At 40.5% G+C, this 19,479-nt stretch overlaps 1 protein-coding gene across 1 annotated transcript in view; it reads right to left on the bottom strand.

Moving 5' to 3' along the window:
• GABRA5 (gamma-aminobutyric acid type A receptor subunit alpha5) overlaps positions 1-19,479 on the bottom strand; it is a 53,682-nt gene that overhangs the window by 12,044 nt on the left and 22,159 nt on the right. The window contains exon 5 of the mRNA XM_039388835.1: positions 16,600-16,682. Within this exon, the coding sequence (XP_039244769.1) occupies positions 16,600-16,682 (83 nt within the window). The remainder of the gene's footprint in view (positions 1-16,599; positions 16,683-19,479) is intronic.

Raw genomic sequence — 19,479 nt, 5'->3', positions numbered from 1 at the left:
TGGAGCTGATCCAGGGTTTGGAAGTTGAGGATCTACAAGTCTTTCATCCCTTGTTAGCCATGCAGGATTGCCCACATGCCTTCCTTATGCTTGCATTTGTAGCTCTGCAGTAAAATTACTGTAATTACATGTCATGATCTGCTATGAAAGGCTAAGAAGGAATGGCTTCCCTATTTCAAAATATTTGCATCACAAAAATTTCAGCTTCCCTTTAGAGCTGAGATGCTTTATCTCAGAGATGATTACAAGCTCACAACATGCTGTAAATAATTTCAAAGCCAGATCCGGAGAAGGCAAGTTGGAGGAGTTGGGTCCGTTTAAAAATGGGATACAGAAAGGCCTCCTTTTTTAAATGCGTGTCTGGTATATGTTGTTCATGTGCTGATATTCCCAGTGAATGTGGGATTTATTTAGGCAAATTTGGGATTGTTAGAGAATTTGATTTTTAGCTATGTTACTTTCTATGCAAAAACCTCCAGCACTGAATTTTTTTTTCTGGGGTTATACAGAAGTATCCCACCTCAGCAGTTCCCTGTTTCTGCAATGATCACAGCCACTGGGATAACTGGATTTGTCCTGGGAGTGTCCTCCCAGCAGTGCCTCTGCTTTAAATTGCAGGGTTTACTGGTTATTGAAATACATGAACCAGTACAGGGTTGGAGGCTCCTACTCTGGAAAAGCCCAGCAATTCCTCTTGTAAAAAAAAATCTGCAATTCAAACAGAGGCCAGAAGGTGCCAAAACTCCATCCAGATCTCACAGATAGGCTCAAGCAATACTTCATGAGGCTGTTTTCTTTCAAAACTATGCCAGGGAAGGGAGGTTACCCATCCCTGGCCAGCTGGTGTGAAGAGATAGCACTCAAGCAGGCAAGAGCACAAGATGAGGCCAGTCCCTGCCTGGGAGGAAGGCTCTAGCCTGTAGCGTCTTTCTCACACAAAAATAACTATTGCAAGACAGAGAGTTTCACCACTGCTTGGCCAGGAGTAGAGTACCTATGGGAGAAGGGAGAATAGCCCAGCTGGAAGAGAATCTTGTGTAAGGGCACATAGAGGACTTTAAGACACAACAGGATAACAGATGTGTTCCTGCAGAGCCCAACCTAAACCAGTGCAACCTGCAGTGATTTTACCTCCTCAAGAGAAGTCTGCCACATTAGGAATAGCATGAATTTACCCCATTCTAGAGACATTCTATTGTGATGGATCACATATATGGCATGATCCTCATCTATCTTCCATGCAAATGTTTTAAAAAGCTCTAATATAAGATTTTTGACTTAGTGCCTCCTTTTCTTACTATTGGCCATGTTCTGACAGGAAAAAGCCATCCCGTTTACCTTGGTGTGGCAGCTGCACCACAGACTATATCTTTTCCGGTCATCTAGATAAGGGAGATAACCTACTTTTAGCAGGTATTTGTCTTCCTACTGCAAACCTTCTGCCATGTCTTCCCAGAAGCCTCAAATTCCAGTTATCCCAAACTCAACAACCAGAAGCTCCAACTCTGCTGCTGATTACCCCTGCAGTATAATTAGGCCCAGTCATATTGAAAGATGAAAGTGTAGGTGTAGTCTAGAATAATGTTAATTTCCTATTGGGGTAGAACAGATGCTAATGGAGAGATGGTATTATTCACTGTCTATCAAATTGTGTAAAAACCCCCTTCCACTTAAACAAAGCTTCCAGTAGGTTGTCTACTAGCCACGCTTGCTGAAGGACTAAAGGACTTAAGCTTGTGCTGTCTAGAATTATAGGAAAGGTTTACTCATGATAAGGAAATATGGCCCTCATCTCCTCTACCTGACACACAAGGTGGGGACATCTCCCAGAGGGTGATAGGAAGATGTAGTAGTGGCTCTGGGACAGCAAGCTGAGACAATAATGCTGGTAGTGTTGTAAAAGCAAGCTCAAATTCAAAGCCACTGAACATCCAAGCGAGACTGCTTGGTGTTTATTCTACTTTAGGCAAGTGGGCATCTTCTGGATTAATGAATCCAAATAATTAATTTGGTGTTTACAATAATTTTGCTGGCTTGGCAAAGAAAGGAGGAAGCCTTGTTAAACTATCCTTTCTCTTCTAAGCTCACTCTTTCAAAAAGAAGAAAAATAAAGGGTAGCAGTTGAGATGAACAGCTAAAATTACAGAGAATTATAATGTTATTAAATGTGAGAAAATGACAACAGACATTTATTTCTAGTGGACAGCTGATAAATTGCTACAGGCTTATCACCTACCAGGATGATGAAAGAAGTAATTTCTTCTCATATCTATTTATTGATGAGCAGATTTATTTTTCTGCATTCTAGCATCCAACACACACCGCACAATATAAAAATGGTAAAGAGGTCCCTTGCTCTTCTCCCACACTCTTCCTGCTCCTGTATGTCTTGCAAGGAAAGCATGACATGGTCTTTCTTATGCCAGTGGGCATATGAACAGTGGGCAGAGGAGTGACCACAGCCAAAGAGAAGATATACATTAAGAAAAAGTCTAGCAAAGCAGAGCAGTTAGTTGGTAAGACCTGGAGAATCCCTGCCATTGGCCTCGGCATTGAGGAGTGACCTGTTTTCATTTGCAAATCAAACAGTGTGAGCAGTGTAGCATCTTCCATTCAAAAAGCAACCCACAAGCAGGGAGTTTTGTCCTGCCACTGCCCCCAGCACAGGGCAGTGGTGGCACCTGTGGCTACTGACAGACACCCTCCTTCTCGCCTTTCTTTCTTCCATATTTGGAATAAAATCCAGGAGAAAAAAAAAAAAGAGGGGGGGGCAAGGAGGGGGGAAAGAGTGTTTCTTTGCACCTTATGTCAAATAAACCTAAATGTAGATGGATGAATCCAAACTTTGAGTCTGAGGGACCCAGCCTGTGGGTGTTTCTAGGACTGATTTTTTTTTAAGCTATAACCCAGAAAAAAAAATCACCACTGATATCTGCCAATAGATTTTCATATCTGCATTACAGGGCATAAAAAATTTAGGAACAAAGAATCCCTCTCCAAAGCACCCTCTAAACCCACAGAAGCCATAAAGCAGTGTCTGCATAATTAAGACAACCTGGACAGCATGGGATCTGTGTGTATGGGTGCCCACCTGGCATGCTTGAGCTTTGTTCCACAATTAAACAGACCATTTATCCACAAGCCAAGGCTGAAAATTTTCTTTCAGAATTATGCTAGTTGGAGGCTGAATTAACTTAGAGACATACTGTAGAAAGATGACTTTTGACTTATTTTCTATTTTATTCATTACAATTGTGCAGTTACATTCCAAGCCTTTATCATCATGACATTTAGTACATGCCACAAGGATCATCGGACTGCCTAATCTTGGAAGTACTGCTAATCCCCGTCAAAGTCTGTTGATTGGGAAAGATGTGCATAAATTGTCAGCTTTTTTAGAAACTCTAATTGCAATCTGAATACACATACAAATATCTATCTTATCTAACCATTAATGTATTTGACTGACTTAGAGGCTGTTATATAACTCAACAGTGATCCAGATTTACAGCCTTTCAAAGACTCCTGCAGGCAGTAAAACAGCACTGCTACTAAGCCATCATGTACCAGCTTGAATGCTAAGAGTCAGGCTGGGTTTCTTGTGGTTTTTGCACAAATACTTTGTAGCCCATTACAAAGCATCTGTCAACAGGCCAGATTTGAGCTCTGTAATTGGAATTTCCCATTAAATTGAGTTTATAAGAATGAATCAACGTACAAATGAGATCACTCTATGGGGACAACAAGTGGAAAACAGATCTAGTAAAAATGTAATTTTAAATATAAAAATAATAAGACGTGGTACTAGATATGCATGATCTAGATGTAGGGGGGATAGCTTTTTATAACAATAAGTTTTTAATGTAAAATAGCAATTTAAACACTAAGATAAATGTATTCACATATTAAATAATTAAGAGCCTAAAATTAAGACTGTATTATGAATTCTGCTGTTCTTAAGAGAATTTTAGGGTTGTAGAAATTATTTTAGGGACCTGAAATCATCAGAATTAAGACTGATGATTTAAACTGGCATGAGTTTACAGCATATGGAATAAACAGCATGCATTATTTTAAATACATGCCACAGACAAGAAGTGTATTGTGTACAAATACACGGGACTACAAATCCACATAACACAGAGTCACAGAATGGTTGGGGCTGGCAGGTATATCTGGAAATCATCCTGTCCCACACCCTGCTCAGACAGGGACACCAAAGGCAGGTTTTCCAGAACCATGTCCAGTCTGGTTTTGAATATCTCCATGATATTCAAATCTTTCTAGCCAATCTGTTCCAGTGTTTGGTCACCCTCACAGTAAAAGCATGTTTTCTTCTGTTCAGATGGAATTTAATCTTTTTTAACTTATGCCCCCTGCCCCTTATTCTGCCAGTGGGCACCACTGAGCAGAGCCCAGCTCTTCATGCCTACCCTCCCAACCCCCACCTTCCGTATTTATACAGATGGATGAGGACCCTCTGAGCCTTCCCTTCTCCAGGATGAACAGTCACAGGTCTCTTGGTCTCTCCTCATAGTAGAGGTGCTCTGGTCCTTAAGTGATCGTTGTGGCCCTGCACTGGACTCTCTCCACAGCCTGTATTTTTCTTCCACTGGGAAGCTCAGAATGGGGCACAGTGTTCCAGATGTGAGTAGAAGTTAAATGCTCAGAATGAAACTTTTTTTGAACGACACAATATCATCTAGATCCAACAGCAGAGGATATCCAAGGAGGAAATTATTCATGAACTTGGAACAATTCTTGTATGAAAACTGATGACAAAAGACTATAGGACACCACTGGCTGTGAAATGGGCAGTTGGAAGTTCAGTCATACTAAAATTATAATTTCTGTCCTTCCTGAATTTAAAATAAAAATAAAGCTTGGTAACAAAAGTAGTATTTTATATGTTTTCCTGACACACAGTTTTATTTGATCTTTTTGTCACATTCTTCAGGGAATAGAATAGGATGTTCTGAAAAATGTGCCAGACAGGTCTCGAGAGACTTCACTACTAAGCAACACTAATGTACTCTACTGATCATTGCTAAGAAATAAAGCCCTAAGTTAGATCAAAATGATTCTGTTTCAGAATGTAATTTATAAGTCACCTCAGGAAAACGTGGGAATAGAAATATGATAGAAGTGTCTGTGGCTTGGAAATTAAATGGAAGCACAGACTGTACCCACAAGGTGGTGACACATACAGAACTGAAGATGTCTGTGAAATTCACTCTGAGACCCATCATTTTGCAAAATCCATTTTCTTAAGCTTTTCAAAGCAAGAAACAGGTGGGAGGTCCTGCACAATTTTAGAAGTTCTAGTTCATGGGAGAAAAGTCTAAACATGACCCAACTTTAAGGTCAAAAATATAAAGCCAAGGGGAAAAAAACCAAAATCCTTATAATTTTTGACTGAAAGCTACTTTGGGATTTTGGAGGTGTGATTCATAATTAGCACAGGCAAGTTTGCTGACTGCTTTAATACAATAAATTGACTATTTGCAAGTTGGTACACTAAATCACAGTCATACTGATGATGCATGTAACACAAATACTAACGAACAGTTGTCCTGATAATTCAGTCAGACATAGCCCTTCACAGGATGCTATTCCACCATTTAAGAACAGAACTGAGCTAAGGGCTGTGCAGAGTAATACAGAATGTTTTCTAAGGATGATTGTGAAGACAGTGCGGCAATTTGAGGGATGCCTCTTAAAGAGGTGCCCATATTTGCCACCATGCAGGCAATATCACCAGTGAGAGCATCCTGCTTGCCCCTAGGGCAATGGGGGAGCAATCAGAGGGGTGCATCTGTTTTCCAAGCACTGGGATCACAACTGGGAGTGACTGCTTGCTGTGAAATCTGACATACAGACATTAAAAACCAGGCATGGCACACCAAATAGAGATGTGTGTCCCAGGATAGCAGGGCTTCACTCAGAAAAGGAAAAAAAAAAAACCAGCAAAGAAAATGTTTTTCCGTAGGGCAGCCTGGAGCATGACAAACAGCAAACAGACACGTAGGTGTAGACAATTAATTCTGCCACCTGCCATTGTGGGATGCCTGTCATGAGCTGACTGAAAGGGGTGACTAAACGGGGGGGCTGTTACACATTCAGTGCTCCAAGGTACCAGCAGCACCAGGTCATCTTCCGAAAATCCTTGGTGTCATCTGAGAGCTAATGTTAGGGAACAGGTTATAGCTTCCTTCTTTTGTCTTGTCCAGTTTCTTCGTCTCACTGCAGTCGGTATTCACAATACAACTTCTTGCTTTATTTTCAAGTTTAGTGGTAGCTGTCTCAATCTAGAACTAACCTGAGAATTGATTTTACATCACCATTTAATGTTGACTACACAACTGCTTTTCATATGGAATGTGTCAAAATATCCACTGTAAGAGGACTAGAGCAACAAAACAGCAGGATATGCTGGGATGATATTTAAAATATCCTGGGATGTTTCTGACCTTATGTTGGTCTTTCCAGGCCAGGAATATGGTAATTCCAAGTCAGCTGGCCAGTTTGAGTGCTGTACTAACATTTAATGAACTTTGAATTTACAATCAGACTATTAGGCAGTTATGTTAAATGCTTCATTAGGAAAAATGGCATGGTCATGAGAAAGATGTAAAGAAATTTAATTTACTTTTTGCAAGGCAAACAAAAGTATCCTCCAAAGTATGGCTGACACCATTACTCATTTTGCATAGTACCTTTACTCTCTGAGCAATCTTGATTGCAGTGGTCCATTCAGTTTGCAAGCTGCCACTTAATATCAGCAAAGCTAATTTGACCAGTTCTTCAGGACTGTCACTGGAGCTTCTTTTGCGAAATGTGGAGTAAATTTTAGAAAATGCTATATTTGATGTTGTTGTGGAAGGTACCTTCACAAACATGGTATTTTTGGCCACATCTAACAGCACAGAATGAAATTGTGACCTCACCGCAATCTACAGACATTCTTCCCACCCATTTGAGTGGCATCAGGAACTCAAACATCATAGTTAGTGTATCTACTGAGCTTACCATTCAAAGCACCCTCACTTATAAATCAGTATGGCCTGAAAACAGCTGAGACTGATTGGAACTATTGGCAGAGCTGAATATATACCTTTGTTTCTGAATCCAGTCCCTTAATTCAGACATTTACAAATCTCAGAAGTCATCATCATGGCTAGGCTTCGCGAACGAAGATTTGGGAAGGCTCTATCCACATTTGCTGCAGGCACGCTGGTGGCTTATGAGGCCAATACGTGACAGACATATCCGATTGCAAAAGGCACAGCAGAAAGACTCCTTAGATGGTGTATTCTGCAAAACACGGTTCTTTCTGCGTTGCCTTTTCTCCTCGAGAGTGATCCTGCGTGTGTTCTCAAAGGAGACAGCTGCGTTATAGATGGTGTGTCTCCAGGCCTCCCGATTTGAGGCCAGAGTAGACCAGTGATGAAGATCAATATGACCAATCTCAGAAGTACTGCTACATTAATAACACTGTGAAAATGTGTAATCAACAGGTATATAGATAGCAAGCTGAAATATTATTATTCAAACACTTTAATACTGCTTCTAGATTGCAATCGCAAGAACTTATTCCCTACGCCAAAGGTGCAGTCATCTAAAACTCAGAAGATGGATTATAGACTCCTGCCATGGGACACAGTGCAGGCCTGTATTTAATAGAAGGGGATAAAATCTCCCAAGGCCATCAGTTCAAACTGCCCAACCTCAGTGATGGATACAAGGAGCCTCTCTGAGGTGAGCTGTTGCTGACCAGAGGCACTGCCATTTTGCCTGCTTTATGCTACAATACTCAGGTGCACACCCCCTCTTTGGGAACTGTCCTCTCCCAGTCATGGAGACCCAGATCCAAAAGTGCTCATGATCTCATCTTCTCTGTGCACAAATAAAACATCTCCTTATTTACAGCCATCAGCTGTAAATCTCCTCCTAAAATAGGAGAAGATTAACCTGGGCCTAAAAATATCTACCTCTCTCCCCTAAGAGGGTGAGAGCAATCAGCTCAGCTGTATATATTTACTTTACAGAAATATAAATTTAGGAGGGAGGAATCCCAGCTTTGCTGACAGATTTATCTCTGGGATGTTTTCAGCAAAATGGTTAGCTGCTAGCAGAGACTGGCCGTGAGGACTCTTTCAGTGGAGAAGGAGAAAAAAAAAGAGAAGGCTTATCAGGCTTTCCCTCTTCCCACTCCTCCTTCTGTCTTGTTTCTTCATGGGGGACAACATGAAACAACTATTTCCTTTGAAGAAACTTGCTGGGCTGGGACTGCAGCAGTGCTAGATGACAACTTAGACTAACTTGGCTCTCTGTGTAGGAGAGGAGGCTAATGTGCAATTCAGGGGAAGGACTTGCTGGCCCACCAGAGACTGAGGTGTCATAAAGGACCTGCCAGACTAGAAACTGAAATCCAAGTTTGAGCAGTGTCTTGGAGCTTTTTTCCTCCCCCCAAAACCCCAGGCACATAATTTTGTCATTAATGTACTGCAGTAGCACAAGGAGACTCTAATTGAACCTAGGGACCCATAACGACAGAGGCAATAAAAGCAAGTAATGAACCGTTCTATCTTAGCTCAGAAGAGACTGTAATTGCTCTTTGCCTCCTTTATCCCCACCTACAAAATGCAGGCAGCAGAGACCTTCCAACCTCATACTGGCATCATGAGAATGATTCCAGAAACATTTATGAAATGCTTACAAGCCATGAAAACAGCCATCTTAGAAAATATGAGACATTAAAAACCTCACTTGTACAACAGTGGAGCAGTATTTAGCCACTTGTCGTATTTACAAATAATATCCCATTTGCCAGTGGTATAAACCCGTGACCCATGGCTGGCAACCATAAGCCCTGGTGCTGCCTTTTGGGGCATTGTGAGCCCAGCAATCCCTTTGCAGGTTTGCACTCGAGAGCCACTTGAAAGCTTAAGCACACTAAGCACAGAGTCTCAGCATGTTATTTTCTACTGCTGACAACTCAAATTCAATCACTCCTGTCCTGTAACCAGGAAGTTGCGCAGACTTTAAATTTAGGCTGAAACCTCCAGTGTGGGAAATGCATACTGATGTTTGTTCCATCAGCAAAGCACCCTGGATCTCCACGCCGCTCCACCACAATCCTGTCTAGACCTCTTTCACGAGACAAAATCCCCACTGCTGAGAACTCCACACCAACTCTTCCCTGCCTGAACTGCTCTTTCCTTGCACTCAAAAATGCCACCAGTTGACCTTTTCTACCCCCAAAAGCTTGACGTATGTGGGCCATCTTGTGATGAGGAGCCTGCTCCCAGGGCAGGCAGCATGTAGGCTTCCAGTGGTGGCTGCTCAAGGGGCTCTCTGCAGCTGCTACAAAAGCCGCCACTGGCACCCCAGGAAGGTCCTTAACATACAAAAATGGGCTTCATTAGGGACAATTCTGCCTGTGCAGGGGCTGGTAGGGAGCCAAGCCCTCGGCTGCTGCAGGTTGACAGAGTTTGCAGCCTGGGGTTAGTGCTGGCTGCAAGATAGATGGGGAAGACAACAGCTTTTTCGGACCACATGGCAAATGCCCTGTGCAAGCAATTGTTCTTTCTGAGTCCCTTTTTCCACTATGAACCTAAGCAGGAAAAACTCATTGGCTTCTAAGAAATGGGTGAGCAGTGTAGGAGGTGACTGACCCAGAGCTGGGCACTATTCGCAGGTAAGCCATCACTCAGCCAGGGGAGTGGGCTACAGTGAATGCTGCTGTTTTAATGTATTTTTTTAAATTAGCTCAGTGGAAAACAGTAACCATGTATACATGACAAAGTCTTTGGAAAGTTAAATAGCTACAGTAACTGCAAGTGCTTGAAGAGTATACTAGCAGAGTTTCTCAAGCCTTTCCTAGAAAGTCCTGAATGTGTGTCACTGTACACTGTAATGGGCAAAGAAAAACTGACTATGTGAACATTTTAAAGAGCTTTTAAAAAGGGCCCTTTTCCCTTTTGTCATACTAAAAAGTATCCTTTCTATGGGAAACCTACCAGACAAGTGAGATTTTACAGTCATACTCATTTGCAAGTTCTGATGCAGACTAGAGTCCCATAACAACAACTGCTGCAGAAACCCACACCACACAGTTCAGGTCCAGAACCCTACGTTTTAATTTCTAAGTAGATTCCTGTTAAGAAAGCTTCTTAGATGTCTGGAATACTTGAATATTTTCTTTTAAGCACCACTCTTGATGAATATCCTGCTCTTTGGGAGTTCTGGGCTGCGTTGCTCCACCCTGACTATGGGACTCAATACAAGGATGGAACTATTGGCAGCACTGACTGCCCAAAATGCTGGACTACAAGAGTCTATCTTGCTATACATGTATATCTGAAATGACTTCAGGCTATGTTGCAACACCTGTAAAAAGGCTTAAGTATCTATTGTTATAACCCACTGCACTCAATGCAGAAGAAACTTTTATAAGCTTGGCTTATAAAAGCTGCTTGCAGAAATGGTAGAGTTGTCCCCATAGTGAAGATTCCTACTGACTGTTTCATTAAGATCCTTTAAAAAATGGGACTTCCAGCAGAAACAGTGAAAATAGTCCCTAGGAGAGATAAAAAAGCTCACCACCAATATAACATAACACCTAACTAATCTACAGCAGTGACTGTTTCTTCTGAACAAAGTATGGTTTTGTATTTCTGAGGTAGCAACGCAGAGAAAAATAGACATCTAAGTTACACCAACTAGGGTATCATACACTTATCTACTTCTGAGCTACCAGTGCAGAAAAATAGGAACTTCTAAAATATGATTCATCTTATCCTTAGGCTGGTATCAAGAATAGTTCTAATGAATCTAACTGCAGAAGTGCTGACTTCCTTTCAGTGGCCATAAAGGGATTCTAGACGACTAACTGGGACATATTTGTCTATCTGAAATTGTCACAGATCCATCCTGTCCATTCCCTAAGCCTTTGCTGTCAATGCAAGGCTTTTGATGTGGGCCAAATCACTGTGTTCATTCTGCACTATAACATTTAATTTTTTAAACAACACAGTCCCGTGACAAGTCATGTGTCCATAATTCCAAGGAAACTAGAGGCAAATTACAGCAACACCATTAGGTGGTCTCCACCTCCTCCATTCATTCTAAAGGTTGAATGGAAAACTAGTTCAGGCTAGATGCCTGTGGTTTACTAGCTAGCTATTAAAACTACTCACTTAAGTAAAACTACAATGGTGGTTCAAGCTAGTTGTCTAGACTGCCTTTCTGATGCTGCCACAAGCATCTCTTTATTGTGTCTGGAGATCTAGCTTCTAAACAGCTAAAAGTTAGGGAAAAAGTATTCCAACTAAAGTGGTAGTTAGTAGTTGGTGGTAATATGGGGTAGGAAGAGGGAGAAAAATATATCGAGTGTCTTAGAAATATTTATTTTAGCATTCACATAACTTCACCTTTTTTTAGTCATTCGATGTACATTGCAATGGAGGTGTCTAAGGACACAGTGATAAACTTTAGGAAAACGTAAAGGAAGATGTTACATGACTGAACAGAACATCACCAAAACTATCCATTCTATATTAGGAGGCTTTTGCCTTAAATTGCAAAGTCACAACCTCTCCACGTGTCCTTTCTTAAAAAAGGCACAACACATCCCAGCAGAGTCAACAAGCTGTGCTGCCTATCTCTGCTCTCAGCAATAAGACTCAGGAGCCTTTTCTGACCATCTGAAGAGATGAGTAACAGAAAAGCTTTGCCTCCACACATGAGACTGGAGTTCCAGCTGTCCCTGGGAACAACCTATGAAAACCTGCCAAAGAGCCATTCCTCCTTTTCAAAGTCTCTTAAAATTAACATTTGTCTTTATTTCTTATTAATTTAATTGTATTCTTACACAAGACTCTTACACACAGGTTTTGAAAGGCTGGATACATTCTTTATCGCATTTTACTAATAGAGAATTAGAGTCTGTTTAGAAGGATTCTGTTTTGAAGTTCTCCCTCTAACCCTTGCAGTTTTCCTGCAGCTCTTGCAGATGCTAATGGAGGGAAGCATAAAATCAAGAAATGACCTGTAGGTGCTTTTACCTCGGTGCCTTCTCTGCATTATAAGGAAATATCATTGGGGAAATTTTCCTTAAATACTTTTTTTTTGCAGAAATTTCTCGGCAGCTGCAGGTGAATGGACAGTTTGTGAACACTGAGTGCCTTAATATTGTGTTGCAATAAAATCCTGGCATACTGGTGAAGTTACTGTCTACTTATTATTCTGACTTCACCAGACTTCTTAGAGGAAAATAATTTGAGCATGCTTCCTGCTACAGATATAGCTTGTGCACTTTCCTTTATCAAAAGTCATACTGTGACTTAGTTTGAGCTGTTAAAAAGGAAGATGTACATAAACCATGTCTGTTTTCTCCAGACACTACAAATTGTACCTGGTGCTGTTTCCTCATAAACAGTTATCAAATTCCCTTGTTGATCAACAGTGATCAACCTTTACCATCTTCATGTCTGACTAAAAATTCATCAGGAACAAACACCAGGCCTGGTTTTCCTCTGTTCATGAGCTTGGGGATCTCATTATTTTCAGAATATTCGTTAAACTCTCTACTTACTCTGAAAATCATAGGTTTTGGTTTTGGAGGTGTTTTTTTTTTGCTGCTGAGTGACTAGTGGGCAGCTGCCTCAGGCATTTGTCCATTCCACAATACAGGATCTCATAATTCCGTGTAGTCAGACACTGTGTCTTCAAGAGATAGTCGCCATAAATAGACACCACCTTACAGTATTTGACATTGTCAAAGCACCGGTTAATGGTCACCAACAGCAATTAACTAATTCATCTTCAGGGCAACACCGACATAATTAACACATGAGTAAAATGAGATTTAGGAGTTAAGTCAGTTGCCTGGGCAGAGGCCTTCATGGTCTAGTGGATTAGACATCTGCTTCTCCAACCAAAGAAGTTGAGTCTAATCCTTTTTCTGACATTGATTTGTTGCACGACCTTACAGAAAGTCAATTAACTTCTCTATCTCAGCTGCCCTAGAGATAATGATGCTTACCTACCTGGTGACACATGGGCATTTTGAATCTGTACTAAATGATATTCTTAATGTATTCTTAGGGCCCATCAGTGGAAGAGGTGAAACATTAAAGCTGTGAAGCTTTAATGTCCTTGCTATTTTATCTAATTCCTCCCCCACACACCAGAAATAGCTTAGGGGTAAGGACAAATTTCTTAGGCTAAGGTGCTCCCCATACAACTGTGTCTGGCATCAGGAATTTTCATCAGATCCTGTTTGACCAGTAAAGTTATTTAGAATACAGGTCAGCACTAGAATTGCAACGTAAAGTTTAAAATAAACTTGCCCATGGAAGAAAACAGCATCCTTCCCATGCTACCATGAGGCAATGAACAGATTGTACTCCTGATTCAAAGGAAGCAGAGCCTGCTGCAGATACCCTAGAGCCTGTGCTCATGCACCATCCATCCCCAGTTCCCTCTAAATGATACTTCTGCAAGATAATTTCTACAGGTGTCCTGACTCATAGCAGGGATACAAGCCCAAAGGAAAAGTACCTGCATACATGCACCTCCTGGAGCAGACCCACCTGATCTTGACATCTCTGAGCAGTGGGGCGTTGTACTTAAGAGAAGGACAACTAAAATCTGCTCTGTTCAGTTTGTGAGAAGCTGTCCTTGAACTTCTTTCCTTTTCATGATGTGCTACAGAGCATTAAAAAATACTACTATAGTCGGCATTTGAACTGCCTGGCAGGTGTCTAGGTTGGTGGTGTGCACAGGTAACTTTGTATCCCTTTTTGTGTATTTGACCTTCCTTTTAATTTTTTCTACAAAATATTCTGTTGCTACATCTAATGTTTCCTAGGCCCATAAAACCTCCCACAATTCTAATATAGCAAGAAACCAGTCAAATGGGACATAAGAATTCAACATTTACCTTTATTTCTGTGAGCAAGATTAGTATTCCTTCTCTTTAATAATGAAGGAAACATCTAGCACATTTTTGCCTTTCGCTTGCTGAATTACAGCAAGCATGGTGAACGGTCACGCAACCAGAAAATTTATAACCTGCTCCTGCTTCTGCTGTGACACTGATCACTTCTCAGCATCCTTTCTGCTGACGATCCGCCTGTGTGCCGGCTGTTTCATTTCACTGCCCTGCTCTCTCTACCCTCAGACTGGTTAGCACTAGTCTCTTCTCCACCCTCTCACCTCCATTGATAATGTGTTTAACATTTACTTTGATGCTATTCCTTGATGCTTTTCAAAATCCTTCTTGGAAGGAAGACCATTAAAAAGAAACCCTTTGGGGAAAGATGGAGGAAAGCTAAAGAACAAAGTGTATGTGCTTGTGTATCATACTGCTGCAGGCTTTGTCTTGCTGCAAACCTGGAGATGACTCAATGTAAACCCATACTGCTGTAATTAGGGAATAAATATTGTATTCTCCTAAAATACATCTGGGCTAGTTCAATAAACCCCGATTTACAGGCTGCTACTTGTGCAAACATCTGCATGTTAAATTCCAGTAAATTACTAGTGAGTGGTCAGATCAGTAATACAGAAATTCCCAAGGCTGAAAGACTGTCTATAGCTTGTTCCTATGTATTTACTTACTGCAGAGGCCACTGGTTTGACTAGCACAGATCAAATGGCCCCATGTCTACACACTGTGGAAGAACTTAAAGGTGACTTGTAACAGTTTATGAAATGTACTCTAGGATTGTATTCTGAGCATGGCAAGGAGCATAAACTAAAACTGTATTCACCTCTCAATGCCTAAAATACAACTTTTCAGTGCTAGTTTTGGCATGGATTAAAATTACCTGTGTGCTAAGAAGTGATTAATATGTAACACATTTGGCACAAGCAGAACATATAATTACATTAAGACATTACTGGGTACTTCTTCTAAGCATTTGTAGCTTATCTTGTAACATCATCTCATACACTTGTATGTTTGGTTGGGGTGCATTTTTTTGTGTCTTTACTATATGGACAGTGAGAACCTGTACCTTTCTGCACCTAATCTAATAATACATTGAAGCATCCATTTAACTTTAAGGCTGAGCTTTAGATCTCTGCTGCATCAGGCACTTTGTTTAAATATGTATCTTTTAGTTTTATATTGCATATTTTGCAAGATTTCATAAAATTATGCAACATCCCAGTTCTATAGTCTACACTACAGACCAATGGGTGTGACTTCAACTTTATCTATTGATACAGTAAAGGACATGTAACACTAGGAAGGATAACTTATTTTTCGTCTTATTGATTCTTTCCTTTAGCTTTTGTTTAACCTGATATACAAACAATTACATTTTCCTGTGAGATGTTTTCCCATTTTTTAAGTTTGGAATGAAGTAGATGTTTTGCCTTTTTTTTTTTTTTTGAGTATAAAGTGTATAGACCTTCAGATTTATATTGGCTTTGCTGTAAATTAATGCTGCTGAAGTCAGTGAACACACTTGTACCTACAGTGACCTTGTAAAATACATTCAGATGAAACAGGGTCTACCTGGATTGCAAGAGGGAAAGGAAATCAGTTTATCTTAAGTTTGGTAATTTGGTAATGGTTATTCTAAACAGTGTTTTTATTTCTTAGTATGATCACTAGAAGACAATGTGTAGTCAGTATTAAATCAGGGCAGATTCAGACGATAAAAGCAAAGCTTAATCTTGCTAGGATTAGTGACTCTAAATTGATACGACTGAAAAACATTGCAAAATGCTGAAGTTAGGTGGCTTCGGGGCTTAGCAAAACGCCTTGCCTGGTAATTATCAAAAGTCTTCAGATACACTGATTGCACCTGGAACCTCTGATTGGATTACCAAAATAAATAATAATAATAAAAAAAGAAGTTGACTGTAGTAGTCTCATTTGTACTTTAATTAAAAGCTTTGTTTTTAAATATAACTGATTCCCTGAGGTTATTTTTAAAATAAGCTTCTGGCAAGGCAACAGTGTGGTGGATTAGAGGCTTGGAATTGAGGAAAAATCATCATTCAGCATACAATTTAGAATAATGTGTGCATATATACAAATACATGTGTATACAACATCATGTAACAGGATACAGGACTGGATTTATTAAAGTGAAATGGAAAGATATTTCCTCTTTTAATATTCTAGATCTCTTTTAATATATGCGATGTAGATATTGCACTGAAGCCTGATTCATATAAATACCACAATGACTGCACATCAATCTGATCAGGCCAGTGAAAGCTCTGTTTTACTACATATGTAAAACCAAGTTATCAACTTAGCTGTCTGCATCTACAACTCCATCTAACAGTGGCTGTTACACTTGATGTGGATACATAAGACATATCACCCATCAGCTCACTGTTTATCATGGAGCATGCAAGCATGAGTTGAAAAGCAGCAGGCACAGATAAAGCATAGTCATGGAAAAGGAGCAACGGGATAGCAGCAAGGGGAGTGGATTTGGGGGGCTAATGAGCAGCGTTAAAAGGGGAGTGCTGGGGGGGGAGGGTGAAAGATCTGTATGAGACACGGATGAATATGAAAAGCCAGAAAACAAGACATTTTTCTATTTCTTATTTCAGAAGAGAACTTACAGCTTCCAAATTTTAATGGGCAAGCATGTGCATCCATGGGGAAATCTTCAAGTTGCATGGGACATTCAGCAGAGATGGTCAATCTGTGGGGGAGTAAAAAGAAAACATAATTTTTTTCCCCTGCACCTTCTCTTTAGGCTCCTCACCACAATACATGAGTGCTGACACAGGCAAGCTTTTCCTGAAGGCTCCTTGTTCCTGCTGAAAACTCAGCAACCCCCAGTTAAATTGAATGTGAGATAAGCCAGGGGGACCACAGTGTGTGCATGCCATAGGCCTTATCTAGCAACCCTGAGACACGTGAAATGATTTTATTTATGTAAGCTGTCCCAATAAGATCATTCTTTCTTATTAGTACGCAAAGAAACTCCTGTGATGGAGCTTCTGCCACACACCTTATACTTATCTCCTTTCTGTACATACTGCAACTGGACTAGGAATTTGACTCCTGTGTACAGCACTGTTACAGACATAAAAAAGCATTGACTTTATATGTAGATGTAACTATTTAAATACATAAAACAAATAATTACAAATAAAAGTACATAATATAACTATAACTATATATAAAGTGATATATCATCAAGGACATATATACATCACTTTATACAGCACTATAGTTAGATTCTGTGGAAATCACATGGTATTGGGGTAGTCCGTTTCAGTTCAACACACTGTGAATTACCTGGGCATCTTGTCAGAAAAAAACAACAGGGTGACTTTCCCTAGACAATGTATTGCCTAGGGATGCAATTCTATCCTAGACTACTTTGCCACTGTGTGGAAATACTTGATCTAGAGTGGACATAGCGGTAGGGAAAGAAAAACTCTTAGGAAAACATAGCCACGTCTTATGGATGTTCTGTATGATTGACAGATCAAGCTGAACACTAAAAAAGTCTGAGGTAAATTTCTGAGCGGTGTAACATCAGTTATACTGATATCAAATGCATCAAATACATCAAATATATCAAGAGAGCCAAAGCTTACTTCTAGCACAAGGAAAAACTGTTTTGTTTATGCCATTTTGATATTTGCAAAATACAGTTTGCTCAGGAGAGTGAGGATGCAAATCTCATTTTACATTATAAGTAATCTTATGGTTTTCTCATTTTATGCTATTCCACCTCAGAGGCAACAGATCAGAGACACCCGAAGCCTTACAGACTGCCTGGTGCTGGGGCTCTGCTGGAGGGCAGGCTGGTTCCTAAGAAAACTATTGCCTGGGGAGCAAAAATCTGCAAAGAAATCCACAACACCCTACCACCAGAACGCAAAGTACACTTTCCTATCACAAAAGCAACACAGAGCCATACTCCCTAGCTATATATACCCACCACTTCCTACTAGTGCCCCAAAGTGCTACAAGAACTTCTATCCAAGGGGACTGTAAAGGGTAACAATCTGTCCGTGTACAGATGGCACAGCGTTCAGCCAGTCCAATTCAACAGAACACAATGATGCCTTGCTGGGGCACTCCAGCTACACAGAAAATAAATTGGGGGAAACAGCTCCACTCTCTGCCAACACAGAGAAATTCTGGAGCTTTACCAAAGGCTGGAAATGGCAAAATAATCACAGAAAAATGTAATAGTATCATTGGCTAGAGATCGTATTCTGAGGATAAGCTGGGAAACAGGAAGCAAAAAGGCAAACTGCACACAGTAATAGAAAATTTAAAGATAATATGCCAAAAAAAATCCAGTTCAGAACAGAGATAGTGTACCATTTTGTAAGAACAGACAGGAGATTACAATATAGAAAAAAGTTCCTGAAGCCTGAGATACCGGTCCTTAGGCAAAACTGTCCTTGGGCTTTATTTTTGTAAAAGAAATTTTAAGATCACTCAAATATGGAGTTGTCTGCCATGGAGAATGTCCCTGGGCACCAAAGCCAGCAAAGCCAAAGTCACCAAGAGTGCTGTGTGGATGAATTTTACAAGCTGGTTCTAGTAGCATCCTGTCCAGACCTTGCATCTTTTTCATAAAAATCACTCTAATGGGTACTTGAAAGCAAGGTTACCATCCCTCCAATGCATTGTTATATTTTCCATGCTTAACTCTGCAAATTTAATTTTCTTGATAAATTCAGAAACCTTTCTCCAAGAGCCCATAAGAAAGCTGGCATGTTTTACTGCACTGCATCTCCTGTCACTTTTTCTACCAACAGTTTAAGCATGTCATTTCAAAGGATGCAACACTTTATTATACATGCTTGTAATTTGCAAACATCGAAGGAGGGGATCCCTATATACATCTTACAAAGACAACAGGTGTAGAATCAGAAAGTGAAGGAAGATTCAGTGCAGAATTATGCATAAGACCTTCTGTTTCATCTGACTGTCCTATGAATTGTATCCTGCTGCCTGCATCTCTGGAAATAACCCTTGTGTATAATGAGGAAGGCTGTAGACATTCATCAACTGTAAATGTGGAAGATGATTTGTACAGAGAGTGTGACCTAGTGGAATTTAATTAAGTCCCTCCAGAAATTATTCTTGCCTGTCTTAAATGAAAGGGTAGCAGATAAGGCTGGAGGGCATCTGGCTGCCACTACCTGACTCAGAAGCCCCAAAAATCCTTCTGGTGCCAGGCCTACTCCTCTGTCCCCTCTGAATTTCTCATCCAGCAAAAGGCGGCACATCTCTTAAAAGGATGATGCCTGCTGCAGTCTTCTGGGTCTATCTTGGAGGTAGAGAGAACGAAGTTTAGCAGCTGTGAATGTGCTTGGGTACAGCCTTTCCTTTCGTTAACACAAATTCTTTGGATGAAAAAGTTCTTTTTGCTCTCTATCAGTGATATCTGCATACTTCTTTCCTTTTCCAGTGCCTCCATCCTAGGACCACTCCTAGTCTGGCCATCTTGAACAAGTGAACTGGCT

This window comes from Pipra filicauda, unplaced genomic scaffold (assembly GCF_003945595.2).
Source record: "Pipra filicauda isolate LSUMZ 115617 unplaced genomic scaffold, ASM394559v2 scaffold68_size4259465_pilon, whole genome shotgun sequence".
NCBI lineage: Eukaryota > Metazoa > Chordata > Aves > Passeriformes > Pipridae > Pipra > Pipra filicauda.
This window is presented reverse-complemented; position numbering and strand designations above follow the sequence as displayed.